Source organism: Eimeria acervulina, genomic scaffold (assembly GCF_000499425.1).
Source record: "Eimeria acervulina Houghton genomic scaffold, Eah_scaff129, whole genome shotgun sequence".
Lineage (NCBI taxonomy): Eukaryota > Apicomplexa > Conoidasida > Eucoccidiorida > Eimeriidae > Eimeria > Eimeria acervulina.
In genome coordinates, this window is record NW_013550297.1 from 34,712 (window position 1) to 59,574 (window position 24,863).

Sequence of the window (24,863 nt, forward strand, 5' to 3'; positions counted from 1 at the left end):
TGAACGCTTACTTGGCCCTTCGTAGGAGGCCTGTACGGAAGAAGCATTATGCATCAACTTCGGGCAGAGTATGCTACTGGCTACTAGTTGGCAAGAGACGCATGCAGTCACGAAATGCATCATAAGCCTCTCACGAGGACTTAACTCCCCAATATTGGCAGAAAGCTCGATATTACTTCGTATCTTTTACTTAGAAGCCTTTTACTCGCCGCTGACCTACCTGACCATATAAATATAGGCAACTCGAATTTACTTTTTATTTTTCACTCGGAAGCCTTTTACTCGCCAGTAAGCTACCTGGCAATATAAATGGGTTGGACGGGCTTGCGCGCTTGCTGTAGCTGAAGAAAGCAGTGTGGAGTTCAATATGAACAAACTTAAGTTCTTTCAACGCTGAAAACTTTTTCCATCGAAAAATCGCTGTTCGGATTCAATGCCCACCTGTCGGAGACCGGTTGAACCAGAGGGGAACCTATCGAAGCGGCAGTGTACGTGGAGGCTTCTTTAGACGACAAAATGGTTCCTGAAGCGCCTAAATAACGGAGAGTGATACGTAGGATGTCTCATTAGTACAATCATATTTTCAGGTATTCTACCAAAGTGTGGCCAGCGTCGCTGGTAGGGTCAATGGCTGCCACTGTGGCGTCGACGCGGCAGTGCGCCGGTAATTGCCAAGTGCAATAAAAATGTTAGCCTGACGCCGCCTTCATGATCATGGACTTGAATGCGTGGGAACTCTTTCATTTACGGCTCCCAGGCTCTTCGGCATCCTAGGAGACCTATTGTTGGAGACCTCGCGAATCCGAGAGCGAAGCGGTTTCATTGTGGGGGTCGGGCATGGGGAGATCCCCCTAGAAACCTGTCTATCTGCGCATGTAAAACATCCTGCAGGTGTGTGGGGATACGAATGCTTGCAATAACAGCCGCTGGATTTCCTAAATGAACCGAAAAAGTGAACAAGGCTGTCGGGGTTGCGACTGCTGGTGTTGGCCGCATCCTTTCCATCGTCGTCGTCAATGAAACTGGAGGGTACAGAAGTTTTGGAGCAGGTGAGAAGTTCGATAGAGTATTTTGTGATTTACTGCAGATATTTGCTTTTGAGTTTTGCGTAGATGGCTGCTCAGGCCTTCTGTATCGGTTTGCTACGCTAGGCTGGCAGCGTCGCTCTCTAGTTTTGGTATTTGTTTTGCCTCGTCTTTTCGTCAGCGTACATCTGCGCATTCAGTATCCAAGGCCACTCCAGCCGTGGTGGCGTTTCTCTGGTAATTCGTGCAGGATATTCGTGATATGTCGCTGGCGTCACCATACTTCGCCTTCGCATGGATGATGGAAATTTCCTAACACCAGCAGTCCGCCTGGGTGCAAATGTCAGTATTTTCCTAGAGGACGCATATACCCAAACAGGAAAACCAACGTAGTCGAAGTCTTCCGTGTCTGTGCCCTGCTGTGCGCAGTCCACTCCCTGGTTTTTTTGTAGCAGGACCACCCAGTAAAACCTTCCCAGGTTTGACGCTTCTACATTTAATTAAGGTGCCAGAATTCCGCATAGCATAAATGTTCTGCTCTTCTCACTTCGCGTCCTCATCAAGTCGGCCTTCTTCTAAGCAGGCGGCGTAGAAGGGGCAGGCTTGCATCTACATATTCGTGGGTTCTGTTCCTTTGGATGCTCCTTTGGATTATTGGCACCTGTCTGAAAATGATGCACAATAATCAGGTGTTCAGCATTCTTCGCTTGCAAATGTGTTTCTGGCTGTTTGCTGCACTCTGGCTTATGGAGCAACAAAATGTACAGCCGTCAGAGGCAACCGAGACAGCCCCCGAACACTCACCACCATTGAGAGTGTCGAACGAATTCCCCTCCAGTGCGTTGGATGCACTGCATGCCGAACTGGATGCCCAGCAGGAAATAGAAGGTGGCAAGCCTACAACAGGTCGTGTCGCAAAGAAAGGATATCTGCTGGTTGCATTGGTTCTGGCTTGCGTAATTGTAGCGAAAGCAATTGCAGTTCTTAGGGAGAGCCAGAGCGTGGAGGCGGAGGAAAATCTCGAAACCCCCACAGAGGAACCCATGCCGGAAAAGGGAATAGGGGAAAAAGGGCCTACACTTGAGGAAGAACATCTGCTGGCTCAGAAACCAACACAAGGACCTGGTGAAGGCCCATACGAAGGGAGGCCGATAACGCATGGGCAAAAGACTCGAAAGGAATATGGCCCGGAGCAAACGTCTCCTTCCGCTCCTTTTGGCACTCCCCAGGTGCAACCAACTGTTGAACAGGCGGAAAAGGGAAAAAAAGGAAAGGGTGCAGCGAGGAAGGAAAGAAAAGGTAAGGAGAAAAAGAACGACGTTGGGGGACGAAAAGAGGCCAAGGATAAGAAAAAAGCAGGGGTTAAACAACCTTCACTACCATCTGGCCCACCAGGTGCTGGACCTGCTGCCGAAGATTCCCAAAGCTCCGGCAGGGAAAGTTACGGAAAAGGATCTGCAGAAGTGGGAGACGTCCATCCAGAAATTGTGAGTGAGCAGCCTCACGATATCCCAGGGAGCGGAGATGCCATGGCAACCGAGGAAGACGCTACTCTGCAAGAATTGAGGGATCAGCGGAGCGTCATCAGCAGACTTAAGGATGTTGCGACCTGGCTGGCAGGTGAACTGTGTGTGGAGGAGGCATCGGAGATCCTGAATAAATTCAATTCGAATATGGGAGCTGCTGAACAAGCGGAGATGGCGTATGATTCTGCCATAAGCCAAAGCGACCCAAATATTGCAACTACTCGGGATGAGACCATTAAATTAATAAGAGCATCCCTGGAAGGAGCTCGTGGCGCCCTCATCAGTTTAGCAGCACTGGCAAAACTCCATGCTGAGGCAGTGCAGGATTACTGTTCTGCAAGCCTTCATTTTACGGACGTTGAAAGTTTGCGGGAGCGTTTGCAGGACAGCTCGGACGCAACGTCGGTTACATTGGCCATCAGGACGCTGGGGTCTGTGGAAACTACCTCTAAAACTCTTCAACGGGAGATTGATGAGCAAGTTAGGCTCTTGAAGTCTGCAACATTTACGGCGGAGTGTGAAGCAAATGCTTTTATCGAAATATCCTCAGCGGCTGCTGCCGTGAACTCCAGGAAGGCAACGTTGGAACGTTTGGCTGCTCTGGATAAGGCATTGACATGCGATATTTTGGAAATGTATAAGGTGTGGATTGTGTCGAAACTTCAAGATAGCCGCATACCGCTTGGAATGGAGTCAAATCTAGTCTGGGGCCTTCACAAACTATTGTCCGAGACTCGGCGAGCATCTGAGGGGCAATCAGCTTCTGGAATAACAGATGCAGATGTACAAGGCATGAAAGAAATGTTTACTTTGCAATTGCAGGAAATGGATGCTATTAATTCTGCTCAGGGCTTCGAGGAAGCTTTAGCTGCGTTTGAACGCGCGAAAGCACTTAGCCAACCAATTAGATCTACACTGCAGTTGCACAAGGAAGCTATACAGGAGACTTTGGAGCACAAGCCGCTGAGCAAGAAAGAAGCCAGCTCTGCGTCGGACGTGCTGGGGGAGATTGCTCATACTGCCGTCAAAAGCAGCGAAGAGTTCTTGGACTTTACGAAAACTGTTTGTGCAGAGCTTGGCGACAAGTCTGGAGTCAAATTACTACTACGGAAGCTGTCATCTAGGATCAAGACCGGTACTGGAGAGCAAGTTGAGGATGGTGCGCGCGCTGACATCTGTATCGTAGCTGTTGTGAAGAAGCATTTCTCCGAACCAAAGCGCCAACTCCAAGCTCTTCTAAAGGAATTTTTATCGAGAGCCCAGGAAATAAATGGTTTGGTAAAGAAGGGTAGAAAATATAAACTGGATAAAGAAGGAATAGGATCCTCTGCACTGGACCAGAAAACAGAACACAGACTCGAAGTGGCGACGAGGAAAAGACAGGTAGCGCTTCTTCGGATGCGATTTCAATACCTTTTTTTATTAGCGATGGAACTTGAGGAGCTTGAAAACGCAGTAAACGTTATATTCGATTCTCCACTTCGGAAAACAACAGATGGATGGGCTGAACTGGAACGCCTTAAGGACGAATTCGCAAGTGAAAAGTCAGTGCTCATGGGTGCAGAGAAGCATACCGTAATACCTGAATCTTTCGACAAGATGTTGCAGATCTTTTTAAAAATTCAAAGTCTGTTTGAAAACGAACGGTTGGAGCAGCTTAAGGAGGCATTCAACTGTCCTTGTGACGATCCAGAGAGAAAATAAAGCAGGCTTTCTCCTGAACAGTAGAGAGGCGCCAACGCACCTCTTTCTTCGTTGCCGATTTCCAAGTATTGCACAGTAGAACACTGGTGGTGATGCAGCAGGTTACTGCGTATGCAGTTGTTTGCGTTGAATGCAAAATTAAATGTAAATTACAACAATGCGTCTGGACACGCCTTGTACGGCAAAGGCCCCTTTCACGTTGGCTTCTCGTAATAAGCACTTCCGGCAAGATATGAAAGTTGTCTCAGACTCTTTCTGCTCCGATCCGGGGGCGACCCCAGCAACGATTTCTCGTCGCACAAGTTCTGTGCAATTATTTGTTCTGTGAAATTCTTGCAGCAGGCACTGTACATGGCGCCTAATTCTCTGCTACGTTCGTTCACTCAGGCATCTGAGTGGCGTGCCGTGTAGTGCACTGCTCCACAGCTCTTTGCGCTGTTGGCTGACCGCCACCGTTTTTCCTGGTTTAGCATTCGCACCACGGTAAGCGAGTTTGCATGGAGCTCTCTGAGGTGAGTAGCTGTATCATCAGGTGCTCGCATGCTGGAGGGTCGTAGTAGCCCAGCTGCGGCTTATTGGCGGCGCTGTGGCTCAGTGGTAGCCTAGAAATAGACCTTCAGCCTGCCGTCCCAGTTGATGTCAGAAGCTATAATGATGTGCGGTTCTCCAGCGAGCTACCAAACGCTCAGCCTCAAGCGAGCGTTTGCCTATTCAGGGTTGCTAATCTTGGACGTGTGCTGTAGCTGGCGTTCCCTGTTCAAGAAACACACGCTGTTGCCTCATAGCAAAGCAGAGATTATCCAATTAAAAACTTAAATGGCCCTTGCATGCTGACCAGCACGCGTCCACAACGCTTGCGACATAAGTTGCTTCGAAGACATCTGGGCCCCTGGATGCTCGGCGGTTGGTGCTCATTGTCTGAAGCGCCAGGGGAAGTATATTTGCGCACAACTCTAGCATGTTAGCTGGAACAGAAGCGTTGAACGTGGGAAGCGGCTTCAGGATGCTCTTGCTACAAAATAATCGGGGAGTGGGCTGCCCACAGTATGGCACCCACACAGCAAAGTTCGTTAATGGTGGCATTCCTGCATGGGCCTATGCGTTCTGCAGCGTTCCGTATGCAAATACTAATATCTAAATCCACACTTTGGAATTTCTGGCTTGAGGGCACAGGCGGACTATGGCCTGAATGCACAGGTCTACTGTACTGAAAATACGGGGTACAACAATGCCAAAACTGCAGAACGATGCGGCCAGCCAAGTTACTGCGTAGCAAACCGACAAAGAAGGCCTGAGTAGTCATCTACGCAAAACTCAAAAGTAAATATCAGCAGTAAGTCACAAAAAAACCCTACCCAGCTTCTCAGCTGTTCCAAAACTTATGTACCCGCCAGTTTCATTGACGGCGACGATGAAAAGAATGCAGCCAACACAAGTAGTCGCAACCCCGTCAGCTTAGTTCACTTTCCCGGTGTATTTAGGCAATCCAGCGGCTGTTATTGAAAACATTAGCTGCCCCACACAACCGCTGGATGCTCTAGCCCTTCGGCCTGCGTGCCCCGTACGGATGGAGATTGAAGGGGAAGTCAGGTACTTTAGGACGACCCCCATCTTACATCTTTTTCAGCTCACGGCTGCCCTTTGTTACGACACAGTGTCCGCCCTACAACAGCTAATGTCAGGGTTGGAAATCGGAAAATATTGAGGAGGCAGACTATACCGATTTCCGTAAGCCTCCCGTTTTGGAGAAGCGTTGATAAAGGAATTTTACGACGAACCGTTTACTATGTGACACAATAAGTTGAATGTCTTCTCTCACTGTCGGCCCTCGGGCCTTTGTCGGGCCGTTGGGGCTGCAGCCCTTCATCACCCCTCGCTGGCCAGCAGGCCGATTGCTCAGTCAAAGGCGTGGTTTCCGGAGCCATCAACTTCCTTTTCCTTCCTGTACTTATATGCATGTACATATATACGACATCTTACGACCAAAGTTGACCAAATTGATTCCCAGCTTTCTATGGTTTTCACCGAACAAACGCCGAGCTCTGCCGCATGCAAGTGGCGGCCATATCGATGCACGATTCTAGGGGCATCTTCAAAGCTTTTGTTGGTGTTATGTAGATAAACGTTGAGAAGTGGTGTAACTGCACGGGCTCAGGAGGAGCTAGAGTCCTCCCATTTCCGACGTTGCGGGGGCCGAGCTGATATTGAGAGGGATGCGAAAATGGAAACAGCGATATTATCATGCAGGTGGGATAGTATTTCGTAGTGCTCAAATCCTGGCTAGCAAGGTAGCGCCTATATGTATTTAAGCGATTCTATCGAGTGTAGCTCTTTTCCGCGTTTCAGGTGTATCGATAGCCAACCGCCATCTAGCGTGGAGGCCTTGCAATTCAGTCCTGACGGTCGGTGGTTGGCAGTCGGCCGATCAAGCGGAATAGTTGAAGTTTTCAGTTCTGTGAGCCGTCATTTAAAACTGGTAAGTGCGTGGGGGCTGCTTTTCCCGCACTTTGCAGCTCATGCTCATGTGTTTACTCCTGGTGCGTGTTGAGTGATCATGAATTCGCACTCCGACATCCCGTGATTATGTATATTTTTCACGACGTTTCCGTGTTTTTTTCCCAGAGGATTTCAACGGATTCTTGCAGCTCCGTGCGGAACATCATTTGGCTGCCTTTGACTTTGGGGGCGGCCAAGTCTTCAGCGGCTTGTGAGGCAGGCGGCGTCACTACGGGCGAGACGGACCTCGGGGACGTCACAGCAATTTCCCTCTTTGAGTGGCGCCTCATAACAACGGGCCTTCATGGCGTGATTACATCGTGGAACTTGCGCACTTGCCGTATTCAGGTGCGAGTGCAAGCGGCGAATCAGCAGGAGAAATATGGGGTTTGACGAGGGACATGGGAACTGTTGCCTTCTTTTTTGCATCGCTGCACGTCAATGTGGCTCGAGAGTTTAAGGCAATTTAGTTCTCTTGCGCTTCTGCATTTCCTTGTCATTTCGTGCAGCCCGTGTTAGCCTTTGAGTATGCGTGCGCTGCTGTGTTGCAACTTGACAGGCCGAGTGTCCCTCCAATGGCGGCGCTGTTTTCTCCCTCTGCCGCGCCCCCCCCGAAGTAGGTTTACCGTCGTTCGCTGCTGCATGCGATGACGGCCGCGTGCGACTTCTGCGCGTCTCTGGGACGGCAGCCAGGGCCTGTCGCGAGCACAGCGACGACCCTTATGTTGGAATGTTGTCAAGCGACAATGGCTTCACTGAAGAGATTCAAGTTACCCACACTCTCCCGAAAACCAAAAGTCCGTTTCGTTCTTCTAGGGGTGACCCGAATTGCACACATTTTGCGCATTTGTCTTCTAAAAGAGCGCAGCACAGTGCACCATTTAATTGCTTCGACGCTCTTGTTGAACTGCGAGAATGAAAAGCAGTGGCGATATACGGGATTAAATGCATGGAGGGGGAGAGAAGGGAAGGAAAGGAACATAGAGATTCAAGGGTTGAGTTGAGAGAGCGCTACGTAGAGTGTCATTACGCGCATTTTGCGGGCCGTGTTGTGGTGTTTTTGTGCGGTCGTCACCAGGCCGTTTGCTTTCAGTGTGCTGGTACTCCCGGGATCTGATTTTTGCGGGAAATGCTTCCTCGTGCATTTTGCGGTTTTCGCGCTCGGGGCAGCATAGTGCATTCGCGGCGGATGGGCAAATGGCGCTGGATAGCAGACCTCTAGCAGGAGAATCTAAGTCGGAAAGTGAGCTGAAGTTATAATAAATTCATTAAATCTAAAGGTCCCTTCTCGCACTATAGGCTTGCTGCCCCAAACAGAGAGAGACCCAGCAACGTTTGACTTGTGCTGGTGACGGAGTTCAGTTGTCTTCGTGTAGTATCCTGGCGGAGTATGATCAGAACTGGTAGACATCGGAGAGTTGATTATTTTTTGTTGGGGTTTATAAGCACCTATGTGTGACTGTCCTCTGTTCAGTAATAGGTCGACAGTGGGCATCGTTCTCCCCTCGTTTTCTTGTCGGTTTTGTTACTGTTTGTCTGTTTTGTCGAACATATTTTGATGATGTGTTATGTTGTCTTCTGAACTGCAGACAACTCCACTCTTGTTTGGAACCTGAGGGCGCTCCGTCGTCGCTCGTTGCTGCTCAGTGGTGACAGTCGGGGGCGCATAACTTTGTGGAGTTTGCCCGCTTGTGTGGCGCTGCAAACATTGCACGTGCACGTTGCTGACGTGCTGGACATGCAGTTGATGGTGTGTATAGACAGCTTGATCGCGGACAACAGTCACAGTGACGCGCAAACAGTGAAAAGGAAAGAGGAGGTTGTCCTGTCCGTCGGGGTAGACGGGAAACTATCTGCAATAAGCAGAACGGAGGTACAAGCTGAATAGGATGCAGTAGCTGAATAGCTTAGGGGCCCTTCTACACGACAGAAGAAGGACTTCCGTATGGCCCGTGTTCCACCTGCATGCTTTGGTTCGTGCTGTCTACCCATATCAGCTGCAAGAGCCACGACAGCAGTAGCAGCACCAGCACAGATAAAGCTTGTAGCGAATTCTTGGCTTATTGTGCAGGAAGACCGGTGGGTAGTTCGCGCGTGTCGTTACCCGCATTTGTGCGACAGCCAAGCCGTCGCCTGTCTGCCAAGAGTTCCTGGAGGCCCTGACGGTTCTTTGATTGTGACGGGGGCAGCAGATGGAAGCATAAAGTGGATGCGAAACCTCACTGAACTGGCGGTAGGCCCCAGGACGGCTGAAGCTCATATCCACTGTCTACCCATACATTCGCACGTATGCAGCTGCCTGCTACGTTCTTGCAGCTTCGTTTGGTCGGGGGGTGCTGCTCTTCAGGGTCTCAAGGCACCATGTTTGCCCTTCTGTTTGTCTCCTTCCCTTCGGGGCCTCCAGCGGCCGAAGGTGATTTGGAAGAAGCGGCTGCTGGTGTGTCCGTCTGCTACTGACATCGGAATATGGTGCGCAGTCGAAGCAGCGGAAACAAATCCACCCCTAGACCGAATATATGTATATAGAGCATAAATATTTGCTGTTTGTATCAGGCCATATATCTATACCTATATATGTGTGCATGGAATTTTTGGGGACGTCTCGCTCGCAGCTGGGTTCAAGTGTCCTTGTTTCTGTTTGTCGCGTATCTTCACCGCTTTATGGTGTCTGATGCCCTTTTCTTCGCGCTGAGATGCTGCTGCTCATCTTTGCTTTAGGCACATCGAAGATGCAGCGTGGGGGGGGAATGGCAGCAGCGCAGCGGGAGAAAACAAATCGGCAGAACCCCCACAGTCACCTTTGATTAAGCTTGCGAGAATAGCGTTGCCAAAACACTCGAAGATAAACTGCTGCGATGCTGCCAAAGACGGACAGCTGTTAGCCGTGGGGAGCAACGACGGGCTGCACCTTTTTGGCTTCCATATCAAAGAGGTTAGGAAACAGTCTGTCTGGATGGAAAGAGTCAAGGCTCTACCCGCTGCTCCTCTGTAGTCATTTTTGTGAACCTCTTTACGTATTGTATATATATATATATGCATATATGTGTATATATATCTTAAGCATATACCTGCCTGCTGCGCTTGTCTCTTGCCTCAGCTGGAGATTCAGGATTTGCAATGCCTGGGCGCTTGCCGAGTAAAGGAGATGGTGACGGCTTTACAGTTTGTTTCCCGCAGTGTTCTTGCGTGCTGTTTCTTTTCGCACAAAAGCCGGAAAGCGGCGAACTACCGCCGCCTGCGCGGAGTTGGTAAGGTTGTTGGCTCTCTCTCAACGAGCAATTCTGTGGGGAATGGCGTCGATGAGAAAACGCAAAAAGGCCGAGGAAAAACAGAAGAAGAAAGCTCTTGCGCCACCACTTCAAAGAAGTGGTTTTGCAAAGATATCCCCTGTATGCGTGAGGCAGAAGCTCTGCCAGACCGCCTGGGGGAAATAGACGGCAAGTTTTGCCTTTCATTCATTAAAGTCTCCACTGGAACGGAACTCGCGTCTGTCCGAGACTTGCCCTTCCGTAAGGCCACTGATTTCGTTCCGGAGTATAAGAACATCCAGTGCTATCATTGTCTGGACTGTGGCGGATTGTGCTTATTGCGAAACATTTTCGTGTGTCATGTGCATGTAAAAGTGGCGAATGTTGCATTATTTGCCGCATTATGCGTGGTGGTTTGCTGTGATGTACTCAGCGCTTGTCCACATGGATTTGAGTCCTGATGGGAAGAAGCTGGGGTGCCTGAACAGCAACAGTTCCATATTCGTATTTGACGTTGAGTCTTTCGAATTGATATACTTCTTGCCAAACATTTTTAGAAGGGGGGAGAATGTGGCGAACTTTTGTTTTTCCCCTGACTCCTCGAGGTTGTTCGTGTTGGGCACTCGCAACGGTTATTTCCTGACGGAGCTGAACGAGCTCGATTCCTCTTTAAATGAACGTAACGACAACAACAAAGACGAAGCGAAAACGGAATCAAATAACCGAAAATTTCAAAGACAAAGGCGGATTGTCCGCTCGGTACGATGCACGAACTTTTGGACTTAAAAAAAATGAATGTCTTCTCCACACCCCAGAATAGAGAAAGCAACAAGCAGAGGGAGAAGGCTTCAGTTGGCGTTTGTAGTTGACTTTGACAGCTGTTGGCTTTCAGTGTCCCGTAATAACATGGTTGCTGTGCTTTGAGTGTCGGCGCCGGTGTCTGTTGCACTGAGAAATATGCGTTGGGTGCATTTGCGATGTTTCCTCTGTACAGATTCCTGCTCGCCAACTGTCGCGAGAAGACGGCTCAATTGTGCATTGCAAATGGGTTGAGGACGAAGGGACAGCGTATGTGCTGTGCATGACGCCTTCAAGCTTGTACAAGCTGTCGCTGGGAGATGCGGCGGCGTCTATGGACGTCGAAAACAGGCATCAGAAGAACCGAGGGAGAGAAATTAGACTATTAAATATGAGCAGCGACTCGGAGGAGGACAGGGACTGCCAAGACAACGGCTGTTCATCACAAACGGTGCGAAGACGACCCGAAGCATTTGTCCAGCTTTCTCACCCGAAAAGCGTGTCAGCATACGAGGGTTTGTCGTTTAGGCATTAGGAGCGGCGCGTTTATGTTTAGCGGTTGATGCCTCTGTATGCGTTGTTTGTCGCAGCTTTCGTTTCCCCGTCACCTTAAGAAGCTGCGAGGGCAACGCCCTATCATAATTTCGGCCGCTCCGGTGTATGCTGCACCTTTCTGTGTGCCTCGTGTTCTCCCTGCTTCTCTTTCTCGGCCTGAAAACGAGGAGGGGTTGAGCCTCTTCTGGAACTCGCAAGGCTCTCCCCACTGCGGGGCCACTCCGGGTGGTACCGACAGCACGCGTTCAACAGCTACGACGCCTGGCGATTCGCCGGTCAGTGCCCAGAGAATAGGGGGAAGGGAGGCCCCCGCAGAGGGCAGCGGGAGGAAACGCATGTTTAACAGTATTGCCCATACGGCGCGGCTGCTCTGCCAAAGCAATAATAAAGGCTTCGTTGGGTTTGCACTCGAGAAATGTGACGGGCAAACTGCAGTTAAAATGCTTCCTTGCTCAAATGGGCCCTGCAGCCGCGCCCTTGTTTTGCTGGAGGTGTTGAACAACGGCACACCAAACGACCCTTCTTCGCTCCCTCCCTTTAACAGAAAGCGTTATGGCACATAATACACTTATGGCCGCGCAGGTGGTGAGGGCCCGGAGGAAGAGGGGGGAGGGAGGAAATAGAATGCTTTTCTGCTCCTCTCAACACTCTGAACTGTCAGAATGTTTCCGTGGTTGTTGGCTGGCTGTAGTCCCGAAGGGGCATAGGGATTGCCTATGGATGCTTTCCGTATTCAGAAGATTTCTGGTGTGAGCGTTGAGCTTCAAATCTGCACATCAGCTAGCTATTTTCACAACTCTATTGGTGTTAGTTTTGCCTACGCTGCCACTTTGCTGTTGGTACGTAGCGTCCCCAATAATGAAGGGCATCGCTGGCCGCCGTGCCAATAGAAATTGAGGGAAAAGCAAGAAAGAAGGAAATGTTAACTCCTGTTCAGTCGTCGTCGTCCATTTTAGGCATGTACGCGAAAGTGTTCAAAAGGGAAGTGATGCTCCTCCTGCCGCAGGTTGCGCACACGGGTGTAAGCTGCACTTTAACTACGTCGCGATAAAAGCAGTGCTTGTCTTTGACGTCATAGCTAATGGCTGTCTAACTGCTCTTGATGAGCAGGCAAGAGGCGAAGGAATCCTTACATTTCTGTCAACAGTTCCGACGGCGTCGTCAGCCTCTCAACCTTCACAGCGCTGTCAAAGAGTCCCATTAATTGGCGCTTGTTCAAAGTTTCCTTCGCCAGCAGCATCAGCGCCTGCGTCCACACCGCAGACAGTCGGTACGAGCTGCAATGGGGAACGGATGATGGAACGCTGTAAAGGAGCCATGAAAAAGCAGAAGGCGGCATGCATTTACAAACGAGAAGCAGAATAATTCATCGGGTGGCACCGCAGCAGGACAACTTTCGACAAAGTAACGTTAGTTCTATGGAACCAAACTAAATGTAAAGAACTTCAGAGGTTTTCTATAGGCAAAGTGCACTTGCAACTCCATTTCGGACTCATTTACCCTCTCCAGTCCCGCGATATACGATTCGATGCTCTGCATGAAAACGCGACGGCTGCGCAGCGAATCGCAAAAGCCAGCTAATGCCAATCACAATACTTGACAACACGACAAGCAAAATGCACCAAAACTCAGAGGCGCATCAACATACTGTATGCATATATATATATATATATATATATATATATATATTTCTTGGGGCCTTACTCTTCGGCGGCGAAATCTGATGGGCTTTTTGCTGCAACAGCCTCCAGTTTCGTTGCATTATGGTCAATGAAGGAAATCGTTTCCTGAAGAGTCTGGAGGAAACATCAGAGGCATCTGTGCGCGCATATGTGCACATTATCTCGGGTAGACTGAAGGTGCTTGCTTGCATCTGCCTTCTGCGTCAACAAATAAATCTATATATATATGCACGTTTTTCATATACATATATATATATATATGAAAAACGTGCATATATATGTTTTTGTACATGTATTTACAGAATGCAAGATGCATGCATGCATGAACGCAGCAGCAGTGATTTTTTTTGGGGTGTTCAATATACGCTTTACTACTAATACGGACCCTTTCAGTGAGGAATACGTCTGAGACGGCCTTCTTTGCAGTACGCTCCTTCAGTTCAAAAAGTTTCGTCTTGCATTTGAGCATCCAATCAACATTTGAAGGCTGTTTCTTCTTCCAGCGACGTTGGGTGCCTTCATCGGGGCTCTCATCGCGTTCATGTTTTCGCTGCATTCTGCTGCCTTCGTCGCCACCCCCGTCTTTACCTGGAGGTGACAAACCGCTGTCAGCTTCAGGACTTGAAAACAAAGGAGAAATGCCGATGCCAGAACCGCGCGCCAGAGGCACCCCGCGGCCCCTGCAGCGAATCCGCAGCAACGCTCCAACACAGAACGCGCTCCATTTACTATGTCCAGTGCATGCATGCGAACTAAACTGTATCACGCAAGTTCTTTAGAAAAGAACCGACATTTTTGGCACAAGAGGAAAAACTCCGCCTCGTTCAGAAGTGCAGGCAAATGAGTCGTGTCGATCGTTAGCGTGCAGAGAACACGCAGCGGCATGGTTAGAACGCCCTCTGCACGCGCGATATGATAGTTATTACGGGAATTCACAAGAACGAAAGTAAGGGTTAAGAGCAGATGTACAAGAATACGCCAACCCACCTGCCGGCACCTGGTGGGTGCAGTCCTCTCCCTCTACCTCGGCCGCCCTCTGGAGTTTTTCCCTCGTTTGAATTTGCGCTTCCGTCCTTTGAAGTATTGTTTACCGGCTCAGGTGACGCCGGAGGAGAAGGAGGTGGTGGGAGTTTCGCCAAGACTGAAGAAAGAAAGAGAATGACCGCCTCTCCCCTGCTCGTTATTTTCTGGAAAAACGCTCAAGGACAACGCAGGCGCAAGGCAAACATAGTTCAACAGTAGATTATTTTTCGAGGTCTTTTGTGCATCTAATCCAACTTCGTTTATCGCAGTGATTCAGACACAACTGCAGGAAGGAGAGGGGAAACCAGTACGCCTGCGTCCTCCTGCCTCTTTGGCCTCCGAAGCTGCTGATGGTCCTTAGAGCTGAAGATAATTTTCTTCTAGAGCTGCTTCGTAGATTTGCGCAATAAAATAAAGTGCTTAAACTAAAATGATCTTGATGCAAAATACACGGCAGGTGTATATAGAGCGCACTCGAATTTTTGTTTACCTCGAGCAGCTGAACAAGAAACTTCCGTGACTGACGGACGCTCTTCTCTGTTCCCCAAATAGGGTTCATTGCATGAAATGAAAGTCCATCCTGAAGGCAAAACAGCTGGGCGAAACGAGACGAAATAAACAAGCAAAGAGCCACGAAAGTGCAGTCTGCAAAAATAACTTGACGCTTAAAATGTCTTTCTGTCGCACGAGTTCAAAGGTAAACTGCAAAGAAACATCCACGACGTTTTTCGTCTTCTTCAGCAAGCTTTCAACAGTTTCTCGGCTTATGTCGACCTTCCCTTCCTCGCCCTCATTTCCTGGAGGCTTAACCGCCGAGGCGAAGCGAGCAAACGAGTCCTTCTTCCCCTCCAGCGTTTTCAGGATCTGAAGGATTGTCAAAGACAGCACTTGTGCAAAACAAATGCATATATTCTTAATGCAGGCATGAAGATACAATATATATACAAATATTGAAGGCATCTTAAATCATCAACACCTGCCCACTAAGGTGAAATCCAAAATGAATGGAAATTTGTGCGCAAATGAAACAGTGTTTTGAAGAACGGTAAAAAGAAGAAAATTAACCAATTCAAATGAAGTTTAAACGCACCTGGTTCGCTGAAACCAGGAGAGAATTTTTAATCTCAGTTGCAGTAGCCACGATCTGCAAGCAATGCGTAAATGTTCAGTATGTTTGAAAATATCCTTCTACAAGGCCGTCCGCATGCATATACGCTTCTAATGATGCACTTTTCGCACTAACAGGAGGGAAACACAGGTGGAATTTCAGTAAATTCGGCTTATGTAGATGAATTACCCGGGGATGTGTGGAGTCGAGAAGCACAAGGGTCAACACCTCCTCATCGTCTATCTGCGAAAGATCGGGAACCTCCATTGTCTGTCGTAAGTACAGATGGAGAAATTTAAAGAGATGGCGACAGCCAAACTGATGAGGAAACAGGGGGCGTCGTCTGGGAGAGGAAGATATGCAGATTAAGTTGCAGTCCCCGAAAAGGGGGAAAAGAGGCTTAATTGAATTCCCACAAATAAAACGTGCAGCTCCGTTCCTCGGTCTTTTTGAAGTTGACAAGACGAATGGCAGCAACGCGGCTTGAAATGGATATAATAATGAACAGGAAACGGAGTTAATCGCGAGATGGAAACCGGCAAACAAATGCCCCGAGCACAGGGCGATGAAGGCACTCTAAATCATCAAGCAAGCTATTACCGAAAGTTCTTGTGCAGAACACTATAGCTAATCATTCTCTCTTTCCCTCTAACCAAACAAATGCAAGGCTGACGCACACCTTCCTGTTGGCGGGTCGCCAAGAAAGCTGCCCTTCGAAGCAGGTGCTTTTAAAACAAAATAAATCCACGAGGGGAAATTAGGCTGATAATCAGCATTAGGCAGCTGTGTACAATACACATATATTCATATATGCATTCAAAGTGAAGAAAGACTCCCGCCGCTGTAGACGGAGAGAAAACGACCGAAAACTGGGGGAGGGCCCCTCCTCGGAACTGAAAAAGGAGATGTTTAGAAACAGCAAAATACGTTCTTCCTCAAATTAAACGTAAAAAATGAATTCCTTTGCGTTTCATCATCGTGAAACCTTCCAAGGGGTTCGGGTCGTTGCCACAGCCCCAACAGTACACCGACATGCATTGGTCCTTCCATTTCAAAGGCGGCACATAGCGTTTGCAAACGAAACCTAGAAAATAATACAAAAAATAATAAATAACAGACAACTGGAAAGGGAGAAAGCTTTAGGGACGAAATGCGAAAGGCCCTTTGAATGGCCCGAAACAGCGGAAACGAAGTCAAGACAATTTATCCAGGGGACGAAAATAATCCAACCGCCGTTACTACTTTAGATTAATTAGTGTGGCAGTTTAAGCAATATTTACTCTATCTATATTCGGTTCCAAGGGGATTCGCCATTTGTATTGCAATCTCCCCTGAGCCACCACCGGTACATGATTTCAGTAAGTTGGTGTCTACGTCGTGCAAAAATAAGCTATGTGCAGGCACTACATTGTAGTGCTTCTCTCTTTTATTAATTTTGAATGCCCTTTTATCGATCCACTGGGCACGAGTAGAAAGAGCTGTATTATACGCAGCGGAAACCAGCAAGCAAAAGCGTAAGTGCGAGTACCTAAACGGGTAATAACCCATTTGATTCGACGCAGAGGTTTATTTCTTTCTGTTGTCACACAAAACGTTTTTTTTATTTTAGGAGTGGAGAATTTACTCTCAACGACCCCTCACAAACGCCGTAGGTGAAAACAGTTGCATCGGAAACAATCGGGGAGTACAGACAGCATTCATCGGTGGCAAATGTGTGCGCTTGCCGATTCATCTCTTGCGATTTTTGCAAGAAAAGCGGGGGAAACACGGTTTTTTTTTCTTTTTCTAAAATTCAACGATTATTCTTCAAGATGGCAACTCTTGGAGAGAGCAAATCCGCTCGTAAACATGTCGGAACCGCGCCCATTGCAGCATCTGATCTGAATGAAGGATGTGATGAGCATTTCATTGCAATAGTGGGTCGATCCTTTATTCCGTGAATTCGTCGTTTGCCATTATTGTGGTGCAGGAGAAACTCCAAAATGTAGGAATAAACGCGGCAGATATCTCAAAGCTGCGGACTTCCGGTTATTGCACTGTCTTGTCAGTGATTCAGACAACCGTAAGCGGAAAAAACCCTCGATTTGTTCGAGGCTATTCAGTCGCTACTTCTTCGGATGTTTGACAGAAAAAGGACCTGGCACTTGTGAAGGGGCTCTCAGAGGCGAAAGTCGAAAAGATCGTCGAGGCAGCGATGAAGTTGGAGTTGTGCAATTCTTTCATCAGTGGTGGCGAGCTGATAACGCGGCGTGCGAAAGTGGTGAAAATAACAACAGGTCAGTTTCTTTTTTGTTTAGTGCCAAGTGCCTGAGCAGCAAGTAACTATAAATAATCTTTCTTTATGACTCAATCGACCATTGCCGTACAAACAATGATCATCTGACATATTGCACAGGCGCTCCTCAACTCGATCAACTACTGGGAGGCGGAGTTGAAAGCATGTCCATAACCGAAATATTTGGAGAAAATCGATGCGGCAAAACTCAAATTTGTCACACGTTGTGTGTGACTGCTCAGCTGCCTCGGGAGATGGGTGGCGGTTGTGGAAAGGTGCGCATTAGTTTGCTGCTGTTTCTCTGTGCTTCTGTGTTTATTTGCGTGTATAAAGTATACTCATTAAGGTGGGTTTGCTCAGGTCTGCTACATAGACACCGAAGCGACATTCAGACCAGAGAAAATCTGTCTTATTGCTGAACGATTCGGTTTAGACGGCGCTGGTGTCCTCGACAATATTATGTATGCTCGCGCCTACACCACGGAACACATGCACCAACTCTTTACAGTCGCCGCAGCAAAGGTTCGTCTTGATTCGCGTTTTTAATTGAGTTTAATTAACTCTGTTAGCTGAGTTGAGGTGAATCAATTGTGTTTAATCATGCACATAAATCAATTGATTGAGTTTAATTCGCCGCTTTAATTGAGTTTGGCTGAATCGATAGATAGCGTTTAATTACCCCTTTGAATTATGACTTTTCACTGGTTTGCTGATTCTGAATTTGCTGTTAAATTCGTTCAAACTCTCTTTCATTTTCCTCCTTTCTCTGTTCAGATGAGCGAAGAGAAATTCGGTGGGCCATAATCGGGTCGGAGGGGCGTCTCTTTTGTCTGTTTATATTTTGCCTTCACTGAATTTGTTGATATATATTTTACTGAGTTTGTTGAAATTTGTTTCTTTTATCGTAGCCCTCATCCTCGTGGACTCCATTATGGCGCTCTTTCGAGTAGACTACAGCGGCAGAGGCGAACTGGCGGACAGACAGCAGAAGTTGAATAAAATGCTGAGCAGTTTAACGAAGATGTCGGAGCAATACAACGTAGCAGTGGTCATCACTAATCAAGTAATGTGCGCTCTGTTCACTCGTAACAACTTATATTATCTTCCTTATCCCCCTGAAATACGCATGTTTCTTTTCATGCATCTCGCCTGTTTTCTCGATTATTCTCCTCTGTTGCTTTTTATTTAATTTTATTTCCCTGTCTCAACGCAGGTCAGACCCCGGCGGCGGACTGACATTTGTTGCAAATCCCACAAAACCCAGTACGTCTGTGTTGAAGCCAGGAGTTGTTGTTTGAAGCCGCACGAAATGAAGCATAATATTCTTGAATTCGATGTTTATATCCTTAATTGCGCTCATTTTCCACTCGTTTTGTTCATACAGTTGGCGGACATGTCCTTGGCCACGCCTCTACCACGCGGCTTTCCCTACGAAAAGGCAAAGGCGACCAGCGGATTTGTAAGGTCTACGACGCTCCGAATTTGGCAGAGTCGGAGTGTATATTTCAGTTGTAAGCATTTTAACATGAATAAATAATTCACATATACAAATTGCAAAAAACGGCGTAATTGTATTCCCATAACTTCCTCAGGACCGCCCAGGGAATCACCGACGCCGCAGAGTGACCATTGGAGTGACCACTGGTCCATTCCCGAGGCAATTCTTTCCGGTGTCTCTTCGTTTAGATTACACCGGTGTTCTTCCCACTGTGATACTTTGATCAATCAACTCTTAATCTATTTCATTAACCCCGACGAACACGAGAAACGCTGTGCCTACGCCGCCCGTATTAGTATTATACATCCATGAAAACACATCTATACATATATACGTACGCGACCGCTGGTATCTTCGGCCTCAACCGTTACACCTATTTTTTACTGGTAAAGACATTCCATATTAACTCCTTTATATGGAATGCTGGCTGACAAAAGCGTACAGAAGACACAGCGTATATGTAAAAAGTCTATAAATAAATAAATATATATATATATATATACAAAAAGAAGGTATAAAAACGCTAATAAGAAAATAACCCCCCTAAGAGGAAACCTTCACCAAATGCAGCCATAGACAATGGCGTACGCTACATAGCTCGTAGAGAGTTAAGTCATATTCAAAGTGAACGCAGTTATGTAGATTAAATATATAAAACATAAACACAGCGACTCTCATTGAGCATATTAAGCACAAACTCATTTGTGTTTATTAAATATAGACGCATGCTGCACTGAAGGAGTCTGTACAGGAATAAGTGCAGTGCAGGAAGCAGCAGTAGCAGTGGGATAAGCAAACAGGTTAAGCGGTGAAAATTGGCATTTCTAGACCATAAAAGACAAACAAAATGAATTAATTCAATTTAATTCAACCGATTAAACTAATGGTTTAATAATACCCATCATTAAATGCTAGAAAATGCTGCGTAGGCGACAACAAAAACAATGAAAAAATCTCATTGACTAAACAGAGGTGATATCAGTTAGCCCTACTGATAATCTCCGCTGCAAAGCTGTTTGTTGCGTTGACTGTTTAAAACTTGAATAGATGAAAGCAGCATTAAACTGGTAAGGCGATGGCTTGTTGTTCAGTTAAGCGACCCAAGGCACAAGCCAGAAGACAAGCGTAAAAACTCTTCTCTCCCTTGAGGTGCATGTACACCCCAACCCCCTTTAATAATAAATAAGGGCAGCATTCGTGCGCATGCCTTGACATAAACAATAACCTTCATTCTTTCTCCTGCTATTCCGCATCGCTCAAACGTCTAAATGGAATTCGTCATCGCAAGCCAAGCAGCGAAGTTTTCCGCAAGTTGAACGTTTTCAACTAACGTAGTCTATTAATACACATTTGTCTCAATTGCATGCATATGCACTGAACGAATGCAATTGTTTAACCTCACTAAACAAACTCCTTTTTCATTTCTTTCCCTTCTTGCTGCCGTCGCGCCACTCCTTACTCCCCAGAACTGCACAACACAGCGAAAGCGGACAACAGCACAATATACAATAAATGCAGCATTTTAAAGGCATAAATCGACGTAAGCACAGCATGACAGCAAAACAAACAAAGGTTGTTATTATCGTGCGTAATGGCAAACTATCCCGACGCTTCTTTTTGCAGAATGCGCTTTTAATTACCATTGCTAAACTCCTGATATGAATGTTTATATTGAAGCTATTTAGTATTAATTTGACAATAATAAATAAATGCATTGTTATCTTCACTATTAGTATTATTATTATTGTTGTTTATTTACTTCTTCCCCCTCACCTGTGCAGTTAACACCCAACTGACACCAAATTTCCTGATCGCCCACTTTGATGGCGACCTTCCCTCCATGAAACCTGAAAGTAAATGCAAGCAAATTAAAATAAAGATAAATTAAATGAAATGCAATTAAAATAAAGATAAATTAACTGCAATTCAACTAAAATAAAGTCAAATTAAATGTAGTTGAATTAAAACGAAGTTAAATGCCATTCAAGAAGGTGCAGATAAGTAAAAAAAAGTTTAATTTAGAAAACTTAATCAAAAAACAAACTACCAACAGAACAATAGGCACATACATATAATACACCTATATATACACAAAACAGTTATTTATTTAGTCTAATTTAACTTAACTTAATTTAATTAATTAATTATCTATTCATACCATCCACAAGAGCCACTGCTGAATGTACGGGGTTTCATATCAAAAGTCATATCGCCGATCTTCGATGCCATTACAGGGGCTTTTTCTAAGAAGGCGCTGCGCGACATTAAACTCGCTGCAGCAAAAAGAAGAAAAAAAATAATATATGAATAAATATAAGTATAATTACTACTGTAATTAATCATCTAATGATATAGTATTAATATCTATTATTTTTGCGTAGGAATAGCAGCTGTCTTTGCATCGAGCATCACATTTACCTTACTTTGTTTATTAATATACAATAAAGGCATTAGTAAACTCATTTATATGCAATAAAGACATTAATAAATTCATTTATATACAATATAAAGACATTATTAAGTTTATATATATATATTATATATGCATAAGATATATATATATATATCATTAAATTCACCTATATACACTAAAGAAAGTTATATCTATACATATTCTATAAACACATGGTTAATGACATTTAAACACAGTGAAGACAAATAAATCTATTTATACACAGGACAGACACAGACAAAGACCAAACACGTAAATAAAATAATCTATGCACATCAAAGACATAAATAAATTCATTCGCAAACAACAAAGACATAAACAAACCCAACTTAATCACTTTAAAGAAACATATCAATCGATTGACGACATTATACAGATAATATATAATATTATATATATAATATACAAATATAATATATAGCACATAAATATATATACTATATACAAATAATATATATATAGATATGTGCTAAATAAATTTTCCAGATGATATTCTTCGCTCAAAGGAGCTGAATAAACAAATTTAAATTCAATTAAATATAACTAAGACGGCAGAGTGCCTGCATTATGATGTAATTCGTCTGTTATTTTACTAAATAGAGATTGCTAAGAAATCGTAATTAGTTTAAACTAAGTACAGAGAGCACGCAAAGAAGAACCTGTCTGTACACCGCAAAAATCATTAACAAGCAAACAATATATATATATATATATTTGTATATATACGTAGAACAAATAAGAAAGAAAACAGGTGGTGTTGGCGCTGAAGCTGTATATATTATAAATATCTATTTAATATGCATATGTGTTATATATATATACATATATATAGAAATATATAAGTATAATAAATAAGAAGTCGTGTTTACATTGAAGCTTTTTCAAGTTTTTCGGCGGTTCATTGCCTGTCTTTTGTTTTTTGCTGGGTTGCTCGGCCTCCTCTTCTTCGCTATCGCCTCCATCGCCCTCCTGAAGAAAGTTAAAAAGCAGAAAAAGCATTTTAAAACACATTTTAGAATGCAATAGAGGTTAATTCAGGCGTACAGATACAAACAATGGGAAGTAGAAATAAATAATTAAGGCTGAGGCTTTCCTCAGCTCTCAGAATTTCTCTTTTGCCGTTCTTTAGGGTTGTTGGTGCTTCAGCTACCGATCAGTGATAAACAACACTAATAAAAAATCAAAAAAGATGTTGTTTGCAGAAACAGAAGGAGGGAAACACAATGAAACAGCAGCAGCAGCAGCAGTAGTCGTAGCAGTAGCAGTAGCAGCAGCAGCAGACACTGCACAGATGTACGCCAGCTTAATTGATGAGCGCAGGGCAATGCATAAACAAAACAAGTGGAAAAAAACGTTGCTAAAAAAGAAGAATATAAGTCGGACAGAGTCGTCTTCATCTTCATTATCATTGAGCTCTTCAACAATTTTATCGATGATTTCATTGATCTCCTTTTTGTGCTCTTTAAGACTTTCCGCTTTTAACCCCATTTTCTCTTCGAGTTTTTCTCGCGCTGTCTTTCGGCTCATCTCTTTCCATGTTTCCGCCGTGATGAGTTCCCTGAATGAAGACGAATAATGCATTTATAATGCAAGTACAGTGAAACACGCAATAAACAGAGAAGGGTAAGTTAAGCAAAGAAGAATGACGATAATCCAACGGCAGCTGAGTTTTCAACACTGCATAAAGAAGAAGGAAAGAGGTGGCGAAAACGCTAGTTCCGGTGAAAGGAGAGGAAAAACAGAAAGAAAAGGAAGTCTGAATAAGCACAGGGGGAGGCTGTGAAGAGATGCGTCATACCGGAGGTGTTCCTCAGCCTTCACCGCATCTAAAGACGCTTGTTCTACCATTTTCTATTTTAAATGGAGAAAAACACCACAGAAAAACTGACGAAACACCCGCAAGCACTTGCCCTGATAAATCAGCAGAGGGAAGGAGCGAAGAAGAAAACGAAGGAAGGGCCCCACAGACAACCGCTGAATAACGAAATTTGTTGAAAAAAGAAAAAGCCAGGCTTTAATTTAATTCAATTGATAGAAATATGTTCCGAAATCACACAATCGGGTTCTGAACCGGGGCTGAAACCTCGGCCGATTCTGAGCTGTACGTACAGCCCGTAAGTAAACTAGCAACGATGAAATGGGTGTGGTAGATCACATTAATATTGTTGGTATATTTTCATGCTATTCCCGTTCAAATTTGAATATTTAAAAGGAATTTTCTTCACTGTCTACTCCCGCCTCCTTTTAATCTCTCTTTGTCGAGAGTGGCGCGTTCGCTGCAGGTTCGTTGGTAGAAGTTTTTATCTCATCAGGAGTATGTTTTTTGATTATTTCTTTAATTTACTTCAACTCAAATCTATTTTGGCTTATATTAACTCAATTTTTCTATCTAAAACGGATCTTCCACCTCCGCGACGCCCCTAAGTACATCAGCCTCGAGCTTCGATGGGAAGTCGACGGCCCCCCTTGAGGATTTGTCTGCGATTTTTAGGAGCAGAATCGGCTAAAAGTGGCGCATCTAAATATTCAAATGCCTCTTCTTTTGGCTTGTTAACAGCTGCGAACTCTCCCGCCCTTCCATGTGTTTGTACACCTGGACTGCTTCAACAGAGGCGCCCGACGTCTAGTTCTTCGTCATTTAATTCAACTCCTCATTGGTTGCAGGACCTGGGAAAATGCAGAGGCGAGGACGCACAGAGTGGGGGTATAAACCCAGAAAAGATAACAGCAGATGAAAGCTGTCTGAATGCTCCTCTTGTAGATAACAGAGGCCCCTCGGCTTCCCCTTTTAAGCCGGAAGAAACAAATAAAGATGATGCAGCAGAATCTGAACACGATCCAAAACATTCCAATGAGGTGCCTATACACTCCAGACATCACCCCATCATCAAACACTTCATCAAACTCAAAACCAGGAGGAAATACAGGCAAGAAAAAACAAATAATAATAATCATAAATAATAATAATAATACTACTAATAATAATAATAACAAAGGAAATACCGACAAGAAAAAACAAACAATAATAATAAAAAAATAGTGATGATGGGTAGCAACAACAACGACTATTATTATTTCTTGTGTTTTTCGTTTTTGTTATGAGCCATTCTCTTTATTGCCGGCATTATAATTAGAATATAATAAAACTATAGTGCAAAGGTATAAAGCAAAGCCCTCTTCTGCCCGCATCAATGCGTATTCATTTTGTTTGTTTTTAGTTTTTGTTTGGTGCTGCGTTTAGAGAGGCATGCAAACAAATGGTAGTAATCGGCGCTGAGACAATTGGTGCGATTTGCAATACACCTTTATTCAAGGAGAGCAAAGAAGAAAATACAAAAGACAGCAACAACGAAATAAATATAAACACAGACTCATCATTATCATTATCATCATCATCTTCTTCTTCGTCTTCCTCTTCTTCTTCTTCTTCTTCTTCTTCTTCTTCTTCTTCTTCTTCTTCTTCTTCTTCTTCT

The 24,863-nt window shown here is 45.2% G+C and overlaps 5 protein-coding genes across 5 annotated transcripts; 3 read left to right on the top strand and 2 right to left on the bottom strand.

Moving 5' to 3' along the window:
• Positions 1-1,738: 1,738 nt before the first annotated feature.
• On the top strand, positions 1,739-4,255 carry EAH_00019300 (hypothetical protein; the record flags this gene model as incomplete). Its single annotated transcript, XM_013397358.1, has 1 exon — positions 1,739-4,255. One exon carries the CDS (start codon positions 1,739-1,741, stop codon positions 4,253-4,255), a length of 2,517 nt encoding a protein of 838 aa, XP_013252812.1.
• Positions 4,256-6,777: 2,522 nt separating this feature from the next.
• Positions 6,778-11,915, top strand: EAH_00019310 (hypothetical protein, conserved; the record flags this gene model as incomplete). Its single annotated transcript, XM_013397359.1, has 11 exons — positions 6,778-6,792; positions 6,878-7,099; positions 7,311-7,548; positions 7,830-7,994; positions 8,749-8,984; positions 9,099-9,220; positions 9,470-9,683; positions 9,849-10,311; positions 10,433-10,758; positions 10,994-11,248; positions 11,388-11,915. The coding sequence occupies 11 exons, from the start codon at positions 6,778-6,780 to the stop codon at positions 11,913-11,915; spliced, it is 2,784 nt and encodes a 927-aa protein (XP_013252813.1).
• Positions 11,916-12,481: 566 nt separating this feature from the next.
• EAH_00019320 (hypothetical protein, conserved) lies at positions 12,482-15,432 on the bottom strand (the record flags this gene model as incomplete). The annotated part of the gene is made up of 8 exons (XM_013397360.1): positions 12,482-12,656; positions 12,853-12,929; positions 13,420-13,714; positions 14,022-14,221; positions 14,548-14,652; positions 14,745-14,921; positions 15,148-15,201; positions 15,355-15,432. 8 exons carry the CDS (start codon positions 15,430-15,432, stop codon positions 12,482-12,484), a joined length of 1,161 nt encoding a protein of 386 aa, XP_013252814.1.
• A 1,544-nt stretch (positions 15,433-16,976) lies between these two features.
• EAH_00019330 (Protein CASC5, related) lies at positions 16,977-17,986 on the top strand (the record flags this gene model as incomplete). The annotated part of the gene is made up of 3 exons (XM_013397361.1): positions 16,977-17,081; positions 17,294-17,425; positions 17,801-17,986. The coding sequence occupies 3 exons, from the start codon at positions 16,977-16,979 to the stop codon at positions 17,984-17,986; spliced, it is 423 nt and encodes a 140-aa protein (XP_013252815.1).
• Positions 17,987-20,356: 2,370 nt separating this feature from the next.
• Positions 20,357-23,238, bottom strand: EAH_00019340 (hypothetical protein, conserved; the record flags this gene model as incomplete). Its single annotated transcript, XM_013397362.1, has 6 exons — positions 20,357-20,406; positions 20,712-20,785; positions 21,097-21,211; positions 22,260-22,359; positions 22,774-22,948; positions 23,189-23,238. 6 exons carry the CDS (start codon positions 23,236-23,238, stop codon positions 20,357-20,359), a joined length of 564 nt encoding a protein of 187 aa, XP_013252816.1.
• Positions 23,239-24,863: the final 1,625 nt, after the last annotated feature.